The sequence below is a fragment of the Gymnoscopelus braueri genome, assembly GCF_963280865.1.
Source record: "Gymnoscopelus braueri genome assembly, chromosome: 10".
Lineage (NCBI taxonomy): Eukaryota > Metazoa > Chordata > Actinopteri > Myctophiformes > Myctophidae > Gymnoscopelus > Gymnoscopelus braueri.
In genome coordinates this window covers 18,180,723-18,200,768 of record NC_137611.1, presented here as the reverse complement: position 1 = coordinate 18,200,768, position 20,046 = coordinate 18,180,723, and the positions used below count along the sequence as shown (strand labels likewise).

Sequence of the window (20,046 nt, the reverse complement as noted above, 5' to 3'; positions counted from 1 at the left end):
AAAGATTTTTGATATTTTTAAAATATTTTCAAAAATAGCTGCTGTGAGTTTGTAGATCTGCTGTTTTTGAATAGCCAACATATAAATGGATAAAGTGGTTAAAATGATTGTGATGCAATATATATATATGTTTTGGGGCTTATACTGCCTTTATTGATAGGAAAGTAGGCTGACAGGAAATGGGGAGAGAGATGGGGGAGGGGGGGTGGACACACAGCAAAAGTCTTCGGGATCGGGAGTCGAACCTGCGACAAGCTGTAAACTGGATTACCAGCGTAAATGGTATGCGAGGGCGCCCCTGAGATACAATAATAACTACGTTTGCTGGGGACCCCCTGGAACCCCCACAACAACCCCATGGGGTCCCCGGACCCCACTTTGAGAACCAATGCTATTCATGCACCTTAACAAATAGTTAAGCGCCCATAATTTGTTTTCAAGGGAAGAAGAATAGAAATAGAAGGAAAGAACAGGAAAAGATTTCTCATATGAGTAGAGTAAAATATGCAAAACCACACCTCCCTACATGCCCTGCTTTGCTCCAAGCTTCCGTTAGTTGAACCTGTGTCCAAATACACCTCAAATCTAATTATTAAGCACTCCGTTAAGATCTGGACACAGTTCAGACGCTCCTTCTCGCTTACTGACTCAATTTCTGCCCCTATAGCAAGAAATCATATTTTCAAACCTTCAATTATAGATGGAGCATTTAACATTTGGACTAGAAATGGGATCACCTCAATCAGTGATCTTTTCTCTGAAGGCGTTTTTATGTCTTTTGATCAATTACGGCTGAAATTTGATATACCCCACTCTCACTTTTTTAGATTTCTGCAGCTTCGTAATTTTGTAACGTCATCTTTTCCAAATTTCCCATCACAACCACCAGATTCCCTTTTAGACTCCATTTTAAAACTTGACCCGTCTTCCAAAGGGGTGATTGGGTCAGTTTACTCTTTATTAAACTCATTTAATTTGGAACCACTAACCTTAATAAAAAAAACCTTGAACAAAAAAAAATATATATGCAAAACCGGACAGATATTCCAAATATTCCTGATATCAGTATCAGTATGTACACACACACATACTGTACGTACATACGTACATACATACGTACATACATACATACATACATACATACACATATACACACATACACACATACACACATACACACATACACACATACACACATACACACATACACACATACCGTACACATATATACACACACATACACATACACATACACATACACATACACATACACATACACATACACATACACATACACATACACATACACATACACATACACATACACATACACATACACATACACACACATACATAGAATAGCAACGAGATCTTTGCGTATGTCTCAGTCATTTATCATCATTTAGCATATATCAGGCATGTCAGGTAAATGTAAATGTCTAGAATGTATTCAGATTATGTTGCATTTCTTTTTTGAAGCCTACTCAGGGACTACAGATGAAATTCAGCCTTTGGCTAATTCTGGCCCATTTACATGGATGTGAAAACTGACATGTTGATTAATGTGCACTGTCCCTGATAAATAAATAAATAAATCCATGCATTCCTCTGGTGACATTACCACTCGATTCATTAAAAACTAGGCAAACTCATAAATAAAGGGCACAGTATGTATCTTAAACCTAACGGTCTCTATTTTACAGACAGAAGCAATTCATCCAGACTGTGCCATCATCAGCCATCACCTGAGGGCTCGGGAAATCTGTGATCAGACCCGGAGGAGGGAGGCGCGTAATCACACTGGTGACACTGGTACGGAGATGGTGCTGCTTTGTGTCAATGTGTTTGACTTGGGTATTGTAAGGTCTAGATTTACGGTTTACTTATTTACACACACACGCATGCACAGATCACACACACACACATCACACCACACGCACGCACGCACGCACGCACGAACGCACGCACGCACGCACGCACGCACGCACGCACGCACGCACGCACGCACGCACGCACGCACGCACGCACGCACGCACGCACACAGTCACACAGTCACACAGTCACACACACACAATAGCCTACATAAAATACATAACATAGAGACAACTGAAGATGACAATATGACATCAGAAGATGAAAACAGAATGTTTGGGGGATGAATTAATTAGGTCATAGGTACTATTTATCAGGCCCAGTGCCAGAATGACGTGACTGAGGGGGCAGTTAAACATGATGAGGGAGGCAATCTTTTTCTACAATACAGTAGCGTATCATCCTGCTATGCTTATTTCTGCGTTTTCCTCATCCTGCAGGTGGCAATGTAGTGGCGTTTTGACAAGACGTGAACAATTTCTTACTTTACGTTTTCCGTGTGATTGAACATCACGGCCAGAAATAGTAATATTTGGGGCAGCTATCAGGTCATTACCTGATTTGGCAGGTGTAATGAAATTCATTGATTTAACCATACAATAGCCTCTGAAAGGCTAAATAATAACAACACAGAACTTCTGTTTCAAAATCAATATTACATTTATTTCACATCAGTGGTGAAGCCAGTAGCTATTAAATCTGAGAGCCCTCGGAGCACTCGAAACATAAGTCTACAAGATGCAAAATGATAGAATTTATGAACAATTCCAACCACTGAGAGATGACTCCTAAAATCAACAAAATAATAGGGTCATTAAGTAACAAATGATGATCAGATCAATTTGTCTGTCTTTCTGCTCATGAAAGACATATCTCTCTCTCTCTCTCTCTCTCTCTCTCTCTCTCTCTCTCTCTCTCTCTCTCTCTCTCTCTCTCTCTCTCCCTCCTTCCCTGTCATGTCTATTCCATGCTTGCTACAATGGGAAAAAAATAGAATTATGGGCAAAAGTTATATTTATAACCACACAAAGCAAGCAAGGCTGAACTGAAGTGATGCGTTCTGTGTGTCTATCTCTTCTCCGCTCCAGTGGCCCTATGGAAGCCTCAATGTGTCTGTCTCTGACATGCCAAACCAGTAGGAAAATAAACCAGCTATAGAGACTGGATCAGATAACAAGCTTCAAATATTGTATGTGGGGAAACTTCAAAGAAGGTATTGCATTACTATCTTAGCCAATATTTTTGTTGTATTTGCTATTTTTCTATAGGGCACATACAACTTAAACTATAGGGAGCAGATAATACAACTGCCCCCTCATGGCGTTGTGCTTTGACTGCCAAAGCTCGTCATTCATTTTGGCTTTAAATTAATCCACTATGGTTGGAATAACATAGTGTGTGTGTGTGTGTGTGTGTGTGTGTGTGTGTGTGTGTGTGTGTGTGTGTGTGTGTGTGTGTGTGTGTGTGTGTGTGTGTGTGTGTGTGTGTGTGTGTGTGTGTGTGTGTGAGTGCGTGCGTGCGTGCGTGCGTGCGTGCGTGCGTGCGTGCGTGCGTGCGTGCGTGCGTGCGTGCGTGTGTGTGTGTGTTGGCCATATGCCTTGTGCAGTTCAGTGTACATTGTGTTGAGTGACAGAGTCAGTCAGCTATTCAAACGAAAAGCAATCTTAGTTTAATCCGAGTGTACTGAGCTCAAGCCAGATACGGGAAGGACAAAGAACCGGGAGACGGCACAGCATGAGCTGTGATCCTAGTGCACCCATGTGCTTCATGTGCACACCCCGTACAGTGACTAAGTACATTTACTTAAGCACAGTACTTAAGTAGGCTACACCTTTTTTTGTATATTATGTACTTTACTTGAGAATTTGTATTTTTGCATACTTGTTCTGACTTTCACTCCACTTTTCAAAGACAAATATTGTGCTTTTGACTCCACTACATTTCTCGGAAGGAAAAAGTACATTATGAATTAACCACCGCCATATTTCAAATATAGTGAAACTAGTAGATCTATAAGATCTATAAGCTCACAACGTGGTGTGATGTGATGTGTTGTAGATCGACCATTTTCACTATTATTGATATCTCTGTAGGAGGAAGAGTGACAGGGTTTGTAACAAGCGCTCCCTCTTCACTTATCCGCCTACGGAAAGAAATATATTGTCCGGATATGTATTACTGATGTAAACAAAGGAGATAACGGCGTGAGGAGACAACGTCAAACTGCAAACACGTGTGGACGTAGCAGACACACACACACACACACACAGATGGGCGAAAACATAATCTCAGCCTCCTGGCCGTTCCGGCCTGGCGGGGGAATGATATAATGATGATGATAATAATAATAATAATAATAATAATAATAATAATAATAATAATAATAATAATAATAAAAAGGGTTTACAAAAATGGGTTTACAAAATAAAATGTGTGCTAAAATACAACAAGACATGGCAGTATAACAGTAGCAGGGTTAATAGTAAACCCTTGCAGCTGCATGCAGTAGAAGCTGTAGGCAAGAAAGATACTTATTTATTGATGACAAAGAATTGCAATCATCTAGGCAAGATGACGTGAATGACAGTTTCCAATTTATGTATTTATTGTCTCCGCCAGGCCGAAAGGCATGGCGAGAGAGTATGTTTTACCCCCCGTCCGTCCGTCCGTGTGTGTGTGTGTCCGTGTGTGTGTCCATCTGTCTGTGAGCAGCTAATGTCCGGCACCGTTGGCCCGGTCGCTGCGAAACTGTGCACACACACTCCCTGGATGCCAATTCAGAACCTCTGCCCCAATTCTTTTGGCCACCAGGAGGCCGATTTGTACAAAACCCATTTTTTGAAATTACTCCTACATATTTTATCCAAACATCACGCAATTCAGTACACAGTATCTCTATAGTCATGTGATCAACATGGATCTGTCTGATTTTCCATATTCCATCCTGATTGGCTAAGGTTGGCTTCCAAAGTTTGCAGGATTGGTCCATTTTTAACTAAATGCCTCAAATCATGAACATGAATTCACACGCACATTCCCACTAGGCCGAGGAAGAAATGGTACTTGAACATTTTCAAATCAGCCTCATGGTGGCGCTATAAAGGCCAATTTGCATTTTTAACTGTAACTGCACCGATCTGCATGAAACTTTGCACGCATACTCTCTAGAGGCCAAGAAAAAACATATGCCCTGTATTTTTCACATTAGCCTTTTATAGCGCCACCAGGAGGCCGACTTATGTAAAACACATATTCTGAGATTAAGCCTTCAGATTTTATCCAAATTTCACACAAATCGGTACACATGATCTCTATAGTCATGTGATCAAGATGGATCTGTTTGATTTTTCATATTCCATCTTGATTGGCTAACATTGACATCTAAAGTTTGCGGGAGTGGCCCGTTTTGAACAAAATGCCGCAAATCATGAACGCAGCGTCCGATTGCGGTGGAACTTTGCACGCACATTCGCACTACGTTGAAGAACGCTACCCTTTTAACATTGCCCTATTATAGCGCCACCAGGAGGCCGATTTTTCTTTTTTATATTACTCCTACAAATTTTGTCCAAACATCATGCAAATCAGTACACATTATCTCTATAGTCAAGTGATCAAGATGGTTCCGTCCGATTTTTTATATTCCAGCCTGATTGGCAAATTCTGAACATTGCTGGCCCACAATAACCTACCTGACCTGGCGGAGACCTGTGCTCCGAGGAGCACTTTTTCTAGTTTAATAATGTTTTCAGTAAGACATTTTTTAATTTGATCTTCCTATAAAGCACAATTGTACAACACCCACATTTCTACCCAGCTGGGTGAGTGACATAGTCATAATGGAACTGTCTGTTAGAAATCTGGGTCTTTAAAATGTGGAAGGGCAAGAAGGAACAGGTGTCAACTGTCAACCCCTCTACTTCACCATTGCACCCTTTCCATTCAGTTAGGTGCTAATGTTGTTGGTGTCCCACTGGGGCCATGCTATTTGTCATCTTAATGGGCTGTGTCACCACTATTGCTCATCCCTGCTTCATCTCAACGTGCCCCTGCAATCTCTCCCTCCTGACTTCCAAACTAGCAGCTAGCTCCTCTCAGCAAGAGTGATGAACTTTAACATTCTAAGAGACTAATTGGATTTTAATTGCCCTCAATGACTTTGTCCTGCACTGCGAAGAAGACAGACATGCAATTCAGGGCGAGCTGGCACGGTGACGCCTTGTTGCAAAAGTCAGACTTGATACTCATTACGCAGGTGACATCTGTTGACATCTTTGCCAGCGGACTTCTGCCAATTTGTTTCCCTATGTCCATAAATGCGGCTACTGGCTGTGTCTGTAATATGTTATGCAGAGTTAAGTTTTAGTTCTTTGCTGCAAAACTGGTCACATTCTTGTTCATTACCTATCTCTTTATGGGCTCTTTGTAGAGACATGCAGTAGAACACAAGTGATAAGTGAATAAGTTGAGGTGATATTATCACCTCAACTCACCCTGTGAGGAAGGTTCTGTTGCTTCATTTATAATAAACGAGCATCATCATCCAGTTCACCCTTCAGCAATGCTCTAAAAGCAGCCACTGCACAATCTCCAAAAGTAATTCCCCCCCCAAATCATTGTTAATGTTAAATGAGTTCATCCCCTGTGGCTGTATCCCTTCGCTCCAGCTGCATCTGTGAATAATGGTCTAATGGACGAGAACACACTGTGGCAGACAGATGGAAAGTGGTGGAGATGATGAATTATGCCTGCTTTGACTTGACTGTTAATAGTTAATTGCGTGTGCTTTATCATAATAGCGTAGTGGAAGGACTAAGGAGACAGGAAAGAATGGACCCACAGTATGCATTTCAGATAGGTACTGTGAATTTCACCCGAACAACTGTAATTATGTGATTTTCATAATGTTGCTAATGTCTGAGGTGGGCAGGTCATGGGTACCTTTAGGATGCTCTCTGACGTCATAGAAGGTTTGTTTCCCTGACCCCATCCCTGTTTTTTCTACAGGCAGGTCTTCGGGGGATTTTCACCCAACATTAGTGATAGGAATGTGCCTTCACTAGACAAGGCTCACATGTCCCAGAAAATGGGTGGACCAAAGGAAAAGTTCCCAGCTCCATGTTTCTTTAGGAATATCTTTTTACCCACACTTTTCAATGATTTTGCTGCTTTTTTATAGGGTCCCCCCATGATATCTGTTTTTAGATTTTCTTTGTGAAATTTCATATAAAATGTTTAAAGAAGAGTACCTCAATTTGACATGTATTGTTGTACTTTAATATATTCGGATGAGAAATAGTTTTTATTGAATTTATTATATCGGGTAAAATATACCCAACATTAGTGATGGTGTGACAATTTTCAACGTTAGTGTTCTAGGGTTAACACGATTTGGATTGATTGAATACTTCATTAACATGATCATTAACAGTACAAGTATTACAGTCAAAGGTTATGCTAAAAGGATAACACAAAAAGCCCCAGGGGCTTGTTTCCATTGTGGTACAGTACATGCACTGGTTAAACCATTGGGATTCCTTAAAAGGGTTCATTCACATCCCCACTGTCATTCCTTCAAGACTCAAAGAAATGAACAGTCCCAATAACAAACGGTCAAATGTTCACGTTAATACATGAAAGAAACTCATAGAACTCAAGAAGCTGAAGGTCCACACACCGTCTTAATGCTCCCAGAAAAGTATATGTATTTATTCAGTGGTATAAAAATACAACGTTTTGGCCTCTGTGGCCTTCGTCAGGTGTACCGCTGAATAAATATATTCTGATCTAGCACCCGTCGAAATAGCCGACTTGTGGATGTGCGTGCACCTCTTGACCGCTATATTCATCTCAAGAAAATAACACATTTACAATCATGAAAGGGGACACAACTCTCTTTCTGAACAGATCATTTCGCTTGCAGCTAGCTGCTCTAATCTCAAGAGCTCAAATTGAATCATTTTGTAATCAGTTTCATCATTCAGATCACTGTGGTACCACTCAAAACGTGTCAAGGAGTGGGAATCCCGAAGTGGGAATAATACAGCAGGCAGCGTTGTTCCTGAGAGGGAGACTGCCATCTGCAGCACAATCCAGATGACAATCCAGAAAACTGGCTAAACGGTTATATCAGATGCCGTTGGTGCATTGCTCAAGTTGAAGTGCAGTCTATATTAAACAGAAAACCATTGAGTTTACTGAAACTTTCAAGGGTCGCACTCACTCACTCACTCACTCACTCACTCACTCACTCACTCACTCTCTCACTCTCTCTCTCACTCACTCACTCACTCACTCACTCACTCACTCACTCACTCACTCACTCACTCACTCACTCACTCACTCACTCACTCACTCACTCACTCACTGCTAGAGGAAAAGCCATGTGGTCACCAAAATAGGTAGGGTTCATCCTGGATTTCGATTGTGTGAAAAGTTTATATTTTGACCTGAGGGTGGCGCTAGAGGATTCATCTTCCGGGGAGCAAGTTTAATGGCAATTTGCTGATTATATATTGGCGTACGTAAATAGCAAATAGTGCTTACATCATAGAATGCTGTGTGCCAGATGCACAATCTCATCGGCTTGCATTGGGTTGTCTTATCTGGTTGTCTGGTAGTCCCCTGCGACGCGTTGTTCAAGGGGTTAACAAAAGTGGCATTTTAAGAGTTTTAAAAGCTCACAACGCGTCGCGTTGTGACACGTTGTGAGCTTGTAGATCGTTTCGCCCAAGAATATGGATGCTGGGGTTCAAGGGGTTAACAAAAGTGGCATTTTAAGAGTTTTAAGCATATTTGGATTATCTGTAAAAAATAAAAGAAAGTGACACATTGAAATGAAATAAATCATCTTTGTCTTTGAAGAACCCTTGAGAAGTGCTGCTCTCCTCGATCAACAATCGAGGAGAGCAAATTTCTTGACCGTCACGGTCAAGAAATTGGTTGTCACATCTGTAACCAGGACCTTCTCCATCGCAATTATTTTGTACGATTTCATGTCACGATTATAATAATCGTGACATGAAATCTTCATATCGTCCCATCCCTACTAGTGACAGTGTGTCAACCTGGAAAAGACTGTCAGTAAATTGATTAATCCATAACGAGACGCAACATCCTGCCTTCAATAATTCCATAGCCCTTGACTAACTATTATTCCAGGATGTTACACTGGAGGGGTGATTACATGGCAGAGGGATTTTATAATGCATTTGATACGGTGGCTTTGTACAGATGAATTAAGGCAGGCAGAGAGATTGGATAATTCACTAGACAGATTGCAGCCATAAGTCACTGTCACTGTCACAGATTAATGTCACCAACTGAAGTGGATGGCTCCAAGGATACACCAGCATAATATATTTCACTGTGCACCCAAGGGAGACCTGTTTTGAGTATGTGATCAATTTTTTATTTGTTCATTTAATTCAAAGAGAGGTTTGGACGGGAGATACACATATTACTATAAAACATTCATGTGCCACAGAAAGATGTAAAAATATATATAAAGGAACTATAAAGGAACTATAAATAAGGAACAGAGAGGAAAAGGGACTTTCAACCAGAACTACTGCATGCTCTAGTTTTTCAGAGTTCTGTAAGACCTTTATTCATACAGTGGTGAACTGGAAATGTGTCAAATATATTATTACGAACATCATAATGAATTCAGACATATACTGTATGAATAAACTATGTGGCAGACTAATGCATGTTAATGTTAATATTAAAATTTTAATGTCCTAGTGCCACATTATTATCCTTGATTATAATCATTGAGATCTGTTGTACAGTATATATCCCTATTTCCTTTTTCCCAAAAGCGGTATATTCAAGTGTGTCAACCTTTCTTTCTCTCGACATGTCCAACAGCTCATGAAAAATATTGGCTTTGACTTTGTCAACGCCCACTTGCATACCCACCCCCTCTCCCCCTCCAGACATTCTCTCCAAAGTACTTATCTCTGGACCCGTCTGTCTCATTTTAATGGAAATAGCGACCTTTTTAAACACTGCCCCAAATCTGCTTTCCAACAACAATGCTAGTGTAACTCTTAAAACATTAGCTGAACATTTTTAAATACGACTTTTTACAGTGGATTATATAGATTCTCATGAAGTTCCACATTCTCTTGACTATTTTACCTGACACTATGCATCATGTTCACCACTTTATTGTAGTTCGGACATCAGGGCAATTACTTATCTCAGTCGGAGGAGAGAGACAGGCCTAAAACCTACAGATTGCAGCTTTAATAAAAAGCTTCATTTGGCTGTCACTGTGCACTCACCCTGTCCACCTGTCTGGTTTAGTGGGTGAAGTAGAACAATATTCAAACTAGAAAAAGTGCTCCTCGGAGCACAGGTCTCCGCCAGGTCAGGTAGGTTATTGTGGCCTCCTGTTGGCGCTATAATAGGCCAATGTGAAAAGGGTGCCATTTCTTCTTAGGCCTTGCACGGCAATCGGACACTGCATTCATGATTTGAGGCATTTTGTTTTGCTAAATTAGACCTGCTGGTGGCGCTATAACAGGCAAATATTAAAAGGGTAGCATTTGTTCCTCAACATAGTGTGAATATGCGTGCAAAGTCTGACCACAATCGGACGCTGCGTTCATGATTTGCGTCATTTTGTTCAAAACGGGCCACTCTTGCAAACTTTAGATGTGAATTTTAGCCAATCGGGATGGAATATGAAAAATTAAACAGATCCGTCTTGATCACATGACTCTAGAGATCATGTGTACCGATTTGCGTGAAATTTGGATAAAATCGGAAGGAGTAATGTAAAGAAATATGTTTTACATAAGTCAGCCTCCTGGTGGCGCTATAAAAAGCAGATGTGAAAAATGCAGGGCAAAGGTTTTTCCTTGACCTCTAGGGAGTGCGCATACAAAGTTTTACGCAGATTGGTGCAGTTATAGGTAAAAACACGAATCGGGCTGTTATAGCGCCACCATGAGGCTGATTAGAAAAATCGCAAGTGGTATTTCTTCCTCGGCATAGTGGGAATGTGTGTGCAAAGTTTCACGGAAATTACATGCTGTGTTCATAATTTGAGGAATTTTGTTCAAAACGGAGCAGTCCTGCAAACTTTGGAAGCCATTTTTAGCCAATCAGGATGGAATATGAAAAATCTGAAAGACCCGTTTTGTTTACTGACTATAGAGATACTGTGTACCGATTTGCGTGATGTTTGTACAGAATCTGTATAGTAGGAGTACTGTGAAAAAAATTGTTTAGCAAAAAGCGGCCTCCTGGTGGCGCTATAACAGGGCCATGTGAAAAAATTGGGGCAGAGGTTCTGAATTGGCATCCAGGGAGTGTGTGTGCACAGTTTCGCTGCGATCAAGCCAACGGTGCGGGAGATTAGCTGTCGGACGGACGGACGGACGGACGGACGGACGGACGGACGGACAGACGGACAGGGGGTAAAACATACTCTCTCTCCATGCCTTTCGGCCTGGCAGAGACAATAATCATAGAACTTTAGTTTCCTTTTTTCTGCTTCTGTTCTGAGTGAGTGGTGATTGAACTGTAAGTGAGTCTCCTGCTAAGTGAAAGCTTTTTATTCAAAGCTAATATACAGAATGGCAAGGATGTGCTTGTCATCCCTTCCACAAAATGGACTCACAGCCAGAGTCCAAGTTATCCATTTCATATATAACTCAACTGTATAAAGGGTTGAAAGCCCCATTTATTTTTTAGTATGCAGCAACCAATTTCACTGGTTTAAAATACTTAATATAATAACACATTTTTATTTTAAATGCGGCTGAGAAAATTAGGTCAATTATGTTTGCATAATAGCCTACAGTTTGGTTTGGTTGCTAAATGACTTACTTACTAAATGTAATTATATTACATTTAAAAAGAATTCAAATGTATTCTCAATCTTTAGCTAATTACAAGGAACAAACACAGAGTGAGAAAACAACCAAAGAAAGCGCATCGGAAGAAATTGCATGGAAATGATCATCCAGATCAATATAGGGTGCCTCCTGCTTGGGATAGATACATTCTAAATACACCCAGTGGTGAGACAATGAACACAGTCATCAGCTGTCATGTCTGTTTTATAAGCTACAGATGCACTACAGGTTATCCAACCTCTGACCCCTGACGGAGGCCAGGTAACATAATCAGCAATCTGTGGCCTGAAGCACCCTAGAGAATTAGATGATCCGTCTCCATTTGTCTCTATGCCATGCATGCTGTCACGAACAGCTGGAATGGAGATGTATCTCCATTCCAGCTGTTTGCGACAGTTCTGCGGACAGAGCAACAGACTTTACTTACATTGATCTGTAGCGAAGATTCAAGTTTAAAAGAGAACCACACAAAAGGGGGCTAAATTGGTCATTGGCAGTTTGAATCACGCAAAGACTGAGTTGATGATTCACTGACTGACTGACAGACAACCACCTGTTTCTTTCTTCTAGGCTGTAAAACAGAGTGGGATCAGATCCGATGTTGGCCAAGAGCAGACGTTGGCCAGGTGGTAAATGCATCCTGTTCTGAAATCTTCCAGCATTTCTCCAGCAATCAAGGTTTGTGCTCAATTCTTCTTCTAATGGAGTTAAAATGTATTTGGCTTTGTCATAATATGGTAACATAAAGCATAGCCATGGTTCTATCAGTCTTACTATTTCTATGCATTTGATGTATTAACTCGTGTTTTCCTTGCATGCTGTAAATCGCTCTGGATTAAGAATGTATGCTAAATGCCTAAATTGAAAATTTCAAGTGAATGTAACTATACAGTGAAATTATACTATATATTCCTTGTTTGGCTGGAACTATCGCAAGGACCTCTGGTGGACCCCACTTTGAAAACCACTGATATAACACGTGTCTTCACAGCTAATTCCCATTTCCATTTAGCCTTTTCAGGCTTGAAATTGGGGAAGCAACTGCTCTCATTTAAGTTATTGGTATTAATTAAACATCACTGAGTAATGAAATGAGTTGACATGCATCCTTTGGGAGAAAAGTAAGAGTAAATATTTTGCTGAGTTTTCTCATTCTGGGGATCTTCTTTGCCAGCATATATATTAATATTAAAAGCCCATGTTTATGGAATAATCTCTGAGGTAGCGTTCTATACATCATATAGTGGGCCCATATGTGTGTGTGTGTGTGTGTGTGTGCGCGCACGTGCGTTTGTATGTATGCTTGTTCGCTATGCGTGTTCAATCAAAAAGAGACGAATAGGATGATTTAATTGGAAATATGTTTGGGTGTGATAGTACACGGGTCAGTCGGCCCCAGGGGAAATGTGACTGGTCAAGTGTTTGATCTGACAGCCGTGATAGCCACAGAGAACTATGTGAGATGAGGGCCACATATTCACTGCACGGAACAGCTCTTCCTTCTTATCGTCTGTCACAAATGCCAGCCGCTAGACAAACATGTGGATGAGAATGGAAGGGGAATGAGATGTGTTTTTCCCCCCATTTTTCTCGTTTTGTTTAACAGAGTTTAGGGCCATGCACACAAAGCATTGGAAACAGAAAGAACTATACAGTAACGATAACTATATCTAGATAAGATCATTCACCGCTACATTGTTGTGGTGTAGACTCTGTCATCCACTTGATGTCGATTTTTTTTTAAATAATATAAATATTTATAGCTATATATAGTTATAAGAGTCTACAAAGGCATCACAGGTAGATCTAGCAGCAGCAGAGTTAAAACTAGAAAAGTATACACCTCGGAGCACAGATCTCCACCAGGCCCGGTTGCCATACCTAGTAGGGTGACCAGATTCTGAATCCCAGAATAGAGGACACTCTGCCCTGTCTTTTGGAGATACTAAAAAAATGTTTTCATCGCTCCACTGTAGCTTCCCCTTTCAGTCTGCAGTCTGACTGCAGACTGCAGTAACGGAGCTGCTCTATCACAAATGAAGCTAGAAGAACTGTACCTGACATGAGAAGTTAATTAAAATAGATTAGAAAAAAATAATCCATTAATCCCATAAATTAATCATCTTGAGTTAATGTATACTTTTCACAGCCCTGAAGGAGCCACTGCCTGCGTGTCTTTGTCTGGTTGAAAGCAGGTTCCCCATGCATGGGGGCAGGTGAATTAGATGAGGGGCACAGGTGCAACAGGCCACTGATTAGGTTCATGGGCACTGGGAGACCATACGTTTTTACTGCATGTTATTTATTTGCAGTATAAGATATTATACCTACTGTGATTCATCATACTACACCTTGAATAAATGGGCACCTGACCCAACAGCGATTACTGTCATTGTCAATTGTTGTTCAGGATAGTTGCTATAAGCCCTAAAAAGGAACAATGACCCTAAACAAATCCTAATCTAATTGGGAGTCACAACTGAAATATGTAGTACTTTACTGTCAGAAGTCGTTTTTCCTTTCTTTTTTTTATACATACAGAGACAAGGCAGGGTACACATTGTACCTGTGTCTCTATTCTTGTTCCCCAATATAATAATACATTATTATTCACACACACACACACACACACACACACACACACACACACACACACACACACACACACACACACACACACACACACACACACACACACACACACACACACACACACACACACACACACACACACACACACACACACACACACACACACACACACACACACACACACACACACACACACACACACACACACACACACACACACACACACACACACACACACACACACACACACACACACACACACACACACACACACACACACACACACACACACACCTCCCTCACTGCTCTCATCATCTGGCTTGTTGATGTTCTTGCTAGAGTTACCTTGACAGTTGCCGCAAGCAGAAATACACTCCTTGCTTTTTGCAGCAGCATCTGAGTGCTGTTGTAGATAGTCTGGTACCATGGGATCTGTTGATGGGACCAGGCCAGCTCATAACCTTTGTCACCAAGCTTCCACCCATAGTCCATTACATCCAATGATGGACTTGGCAGCATTAGTAGCCAATCTCTGGTCTGGTGATAATAATTCAGTGTTTTTAATGGCACCTGTCTTTTTTAATCCTGTGCTGAAAGCTGAATAGACATAAACACAAGCCTAATCCTAGAGAGAGTGCTGTGCTGCATGCAGCTCCTGTTGTCGGGGACAGTTGATGCTCCTAGTAGAGGTCCACTTGCTGAAGATATGAAATCTCAAGTCAACCAAGTCTTTGTGTGGTTTCCCTAAGCCAGCTTTGATAGTATCCTCTTTATTGGCTCAGATGTCCAGAAACATGTCCATTGCCCTCTCCACTTACGTCATTCTTGCAGAGCTTGATTTATACAAAGTTGTTTTTCTAAACCCAGAAATTATGGACATTGTATCACAGCTGGAGAAGCAGTGCAAAAAGAGGAGATACTTCTGTTATCTGTCTGGGCGGGCCTTCTGGATCTTTCCAAAATCATAAGATGTTTCTTGGCTGGCTGTTGTGAGAAAGATCAGGTGGTCTGCAGCATGATGAATCAGCATAATCACGACGTCCTCAGCCCTCACTTCAGTGGGGGACTGTCTTGCATCATCTACCGCATGGACAAAAGAGGTGTCCGCATCATAGGGGCATTTGTTGTAACACTGATCCCATTTCTACCAAATGTCTCAGCAAGTAGCAGAATGAGCTGGGCTCATGTTGCTGAGGAAAGTTTCTCTTGGAACAATGCATTTGATTTCTGGGCCAATCAGAATTCTGCAGCAGAGATTTTGTTCTCAGGTGATCATGGGGCTTATTGGAGCTTCTGCATCCATCAAAGACCACAGTGATCCAGAGGCACCGGCTCCCTACGTAAAAAGGAGTGAAGTGTATTCCTGCTTGCGGCAACTGTCATGGTAACTCTGGCAAGAACATCAACAAGCCAGATGATGAGAGCAGTGAGTGAGATGCTGGGGAATTGGATTAGTAGGTTCAAAAGCACAAGTTTCCAATTATATCCCCCTTTTTTGTGTTCCCCCCTTGTAATGTTACCTACAGCAAAGAAGAGAAGTGAAAGCAGTTTTGCAGGTGCACTCTACTAGAGGTCCCTCAACATGCTATCAGGCATAGGCGCTGATCCCGTGGGTGCTCAAGCCGAGCTTGAGCACCCACTGGGAATGTGCCAATCCGGTCAGACGGTTAAAATGCTTTGTAATGTGATACCCGGTCTTATACTGCATGGAATTCTGAATGGATGTAGCCTACATTTACTTCTCTCGCTTGTTTCTCTTTCTCGTTCTCTCGCTCTCCGTTTCTGAAAGCCGCAGAGAGAGAGAGAGAGAGAGAGATGTTATCGCCCGTCACTTTTTTGCACATCTCTATAGACCAGTGCTACTTTATTTTTCGCATCACTGAACTTTCAAATGTGCAGTCATCATCATAATGATGGATTTATGCATCGTAATGATGGATTTATGCACCGCAGCCCATACTATTAACATTTCTGTACTTGTCAACAGACTGTTCTTGCTGACACAGTCTGATCACTTCCTGCATTGATATTCAGTCAGTTGCTCTTCTGTGTTCCTTACATATATTGCACTAATGTATGAGCTTCAGGGTCATGTGCAATTTTGACCATTTTGACAGAGCATGATAGGATGTGAATTGCTTAATTGTATCATGCAGTCCACCTGTATGGAAGCAGCTGCATTTGTTGCTTCTCCACTCAGTTATTCAGGTTTTTTTCTGTAGTCATGACATGCCTGATGAAGGTCCGAGCGACCGAAACGTTGCGTCTTAAATACATTTATTTGGAAGTGGAGAGAGCGTGCAGGACTCCCTCTCCCTCTTCCCTATTTCTTCTACTGTATTCATGAGATAAAATTGAATTGACTAGTCTTGACAACAGAGTTATTAAGAATTATCATGTTTTTTTCCTTCACTCTGAAGGGAAGGCAGAGGGCATGATAATTAGAGTTTCAGCTCGACTAGCCCATTGATACCGGGAAAGCATCGGTGTCATTTTCGATTTTAGCGTTGGCTCTTCAAAAAGAGCAGATATACAAGCTCACAGCGCGTCACTCCGTGCCACGCTGCGAGCTTGTACATCTGCTATTTTTTTACATTTTCGAAAAATCTGGAAAGTGTGAGAACTACTGATTTAGACGACATTTGTAGAATCGGCCTCAGGTCTTAATGGGCTAGAGCAGACTACAATCGTAATTGACTTTCAACAGATGCAGGCAGCTGTGGCGCTGACTGTCGTTGGCCTCTGCTGATTCCTGTTTCCTCAGCTCAAATAAGACTGATGAAAACCCACTGCCATGAGCCCCGCCAGTCTGTCTGCATTAGGCTAACTGTATGGTCCTTCTGTGACACATGCACATACATCATCATCATATAGTACATAGCACACCACACATAACACACATACACATTATGCAAGACAACAGACATGCACACACGCACACTCACACAAACACGCGCGCATGCACACACGCACGTATGCACGCACCACATTGTATTTGGGCAGCTCTCCTACCACACACACATTGCTTCCAAATGGATAAATGTCAATGTGAAATTGGACAAATGCACAGAAGTGACAAATATTTGCTGGCTGAATGCACAGAACAGAGGCAGACAGAAGGGTGAATGGGGGAAAATTGCTCAATTGTGGATAGCTTCTTCCTTTTCGTTAGGCAGCACTGAGTGTCTGCATAATACAAAATGTAGCAACTCCTGGTGTATGAGAAAAGAACATTGAGAGCTATGGTGTGTAGTAGACCGCGGTATAACAAGATTTTGTTTTGTGTTATATTTATGCTGTAATCTCAGCTTATTGCTACCATGGCCCTTTGCTACTATGGCTCTTGTAAAATACATAACCATCTCAATGGGACTCACCTAGTTAAATAAAGGAGAAATACAATTAAAAAGGAATAAAAGAAAAATGCTGCATCAAATGTTATTCACCACCAATAGGAAAAAAAAACCTTCCTTTGAAATTAGAATAGAAACCCCCGCAAAGCACGGTTCATGTAAAGGTAACGGAACGGCATAGTCACATCATGGGGTCGGGATACTTGAAAACGTGAAAATGAAAGAGAGAAATAGCATTCACCAGGTTTCCACCTGCAGTCATTAATTCGCTCCAGTTAACTTGAAGAAGAAATTAGCATATCAATATATAGGCTACATGAGAACATTGGTCGCCCTTTCATTTAATGATTGACAGGGCGGAGGTGCAGAGACAGCTGAGACAGGGAGGGTGTTTTTCATGGCAGGGGAGATTCTGAAAACACACACAATCTGACGTTGAAGCCGAATTGAACTGAGTCCAACCACCTTGGTGTCCACCCCCACATTCTAGGGTACGTGGTAAGGAACTGTACTGTTGATGGTTGGACGGAGCCCTATCCATCCTATGAAGAGGCCTGCACTTTCAACGATCTGCCCGAATCTGAGGTATAGGCCTTTATGCCAGATTATTCTTCTTTATACGATGGTGCCGAAAATAGCAGATCTATAAGCTTGCCATGATCGGCAATTTTTACGATGCACGACTCCTCCCACGCACAACTCAGTCTCTCTCTCTCTCTCTCTCTCTCTCTCTCTCTCTCTCTCTCTCTCTCTCTCTCTCTCTCTCTGCCTTCCATCCACCTCTTGCATTCCTCCTTATTCCTTTCTATACATCTCTCTCCTATGTGTACAGTACCTGGTATTGTTTGAGTGCAGTTTGGATTTATGGGTTTAATGCATTCTCTAAGAGAAGAGGATGTGTTGAAAGCCATGCTTTCAACACAATTATATTATGATTAATTGTGCCAGTCTTTGCTGTTAGCATGTTTTGTAAAAAAAAAAAAAATAGCACACACAGACACAGTTCCCAGGCTTGACTGAAAATTATGGGAAAATATTGGTTGTCTTGAATTCACAAATGTACACGCACATGTACTACTACGCATTATGCTTGCTGACTGTCTGTCTTTTGACAATCTCTCTCCCTTGTTCTATCTCCCCCTCACTCCGTGTCCTTCCTTTGTGCTCTCTGCCCCCACCCACACTCACGTCTTTTGTGTGTCCTTCTTCCCCTAGACGAATTACCTATCTACATTTAGACAGGTCTACACCGTGGGGTACGCCACCTCTCTCATCTCCCTCATAACGGCGATTGTGGTGTTTACAGCATTCAGGTAATGTGCCCTGCCACAGGCCCGCAGGCCAGCTATTGTACTCAGATGGAGAGATAACACAACAGCCAATCTACAATTTCTTATCATTGGTGGATTGAATTGAAAGCGCTATTTGCACTGGGTCTCTTTCTTGTGTATCTCTTAATAATTTTGTTATGCTAAACAGGCGTAAAAGAGAGATTGGTAGCAATATAGTGAGTTAGCTGGACTGCACAAGGCCACTAATGGTCTGAGTGTGCCGATAAAACAAATGCATTTGACATTATCTCCACTTTTGACAAAATTGTATGATTTTCAAATGATTGTCTAATACAGATGGCTAGGCACCTGTACAGTTTATTTTGTTATCGAAGACTTCCTGGAAGTTTACAAACAGCAATTCAACAAGTTTAGGCATTATATCATTATTTCAACATAATGTTAGAAAGGATGATACAGTAGTATAACCACTTAAGACCTATATAACTACTCCGTCATATGAATAGCGAAAATAGCATATCTACAAGCTCAATGTGTCTCATCACAACCATTGTGAGCTTGTATTGTAGATTTACTATTTTTGCAATTTTTTAAATAGCAATTTGTTTTTATTATTATTTATTGCCTATATTGACATGGCCAGAATAGGGACACCAGGTTGAAAGTGATTGACGAGGCGCTCGGGTGGCGCAGTGGTAAAGTCACTGCCCACCACCACGGAGATTGTGGGTTCGAAATAATCCACTGTGATGCAACCGGCTTTGTCGAGCGTCTACAAGAACACAATTGGCAAACACGGGAGGGAAGCCAGACGGGGAGAGTGATATTGGTCGTTGCACGTACTCCTACGGGCTGGGGCGGCACCTGTCAGCGGGGAGTGTTGGGCGGGAGGAGTAGAACAAAGGCTCTACATCCTCCTGGTGGGGGCTCCTCACTGGCAGGTGAGTCAGTAGGATAAGACAGCAGTGACAACACAGAAATGTGTGTGGGGAGGAATTCATTGGCATAACGACTAAATTGGGGAGAAAAAGGGGTAAAAAAATAATTGGCTACTCAAAAAAAAGA

At 41.6% G+C, this 20,046-nt stretch overlaps 1 protein-coding gene across 1 annotated transcript in view; it reads left to right on the top strand.

Annotated features, from left to right (window-relative positions):
- The window catches only part of LOC308093411 (vasoactive intestinal polypeptide receptor 1-like), a gene marked incomplete at both ends in the record, with an annotated part of 41,100 nt that overhangs the window by 12,346 nt on the left and 8,708 nt on the right, over positions 1–20,046 (top strand). Inside the window, 4 exons of the mRNA XM_080439746.1 lie at positions 1,704–1,812; positions 12,315–12,422; positions 18,180–18,274; positions 18,905–19,002. Of these exons, the coding sequence (XP_080295872.1) occupies positions 1,704–1,812; positions 12,315–12,422; positions 18,180–18,274; positions 18,905–19,002 (410 nt within the window). The remainder of the gene's footprint in view (positions 1–1,703; positions 1,813–12,314; positions 12,423–18,179; positions 18,275–18,904; positions 19,003–20,046) is intronic.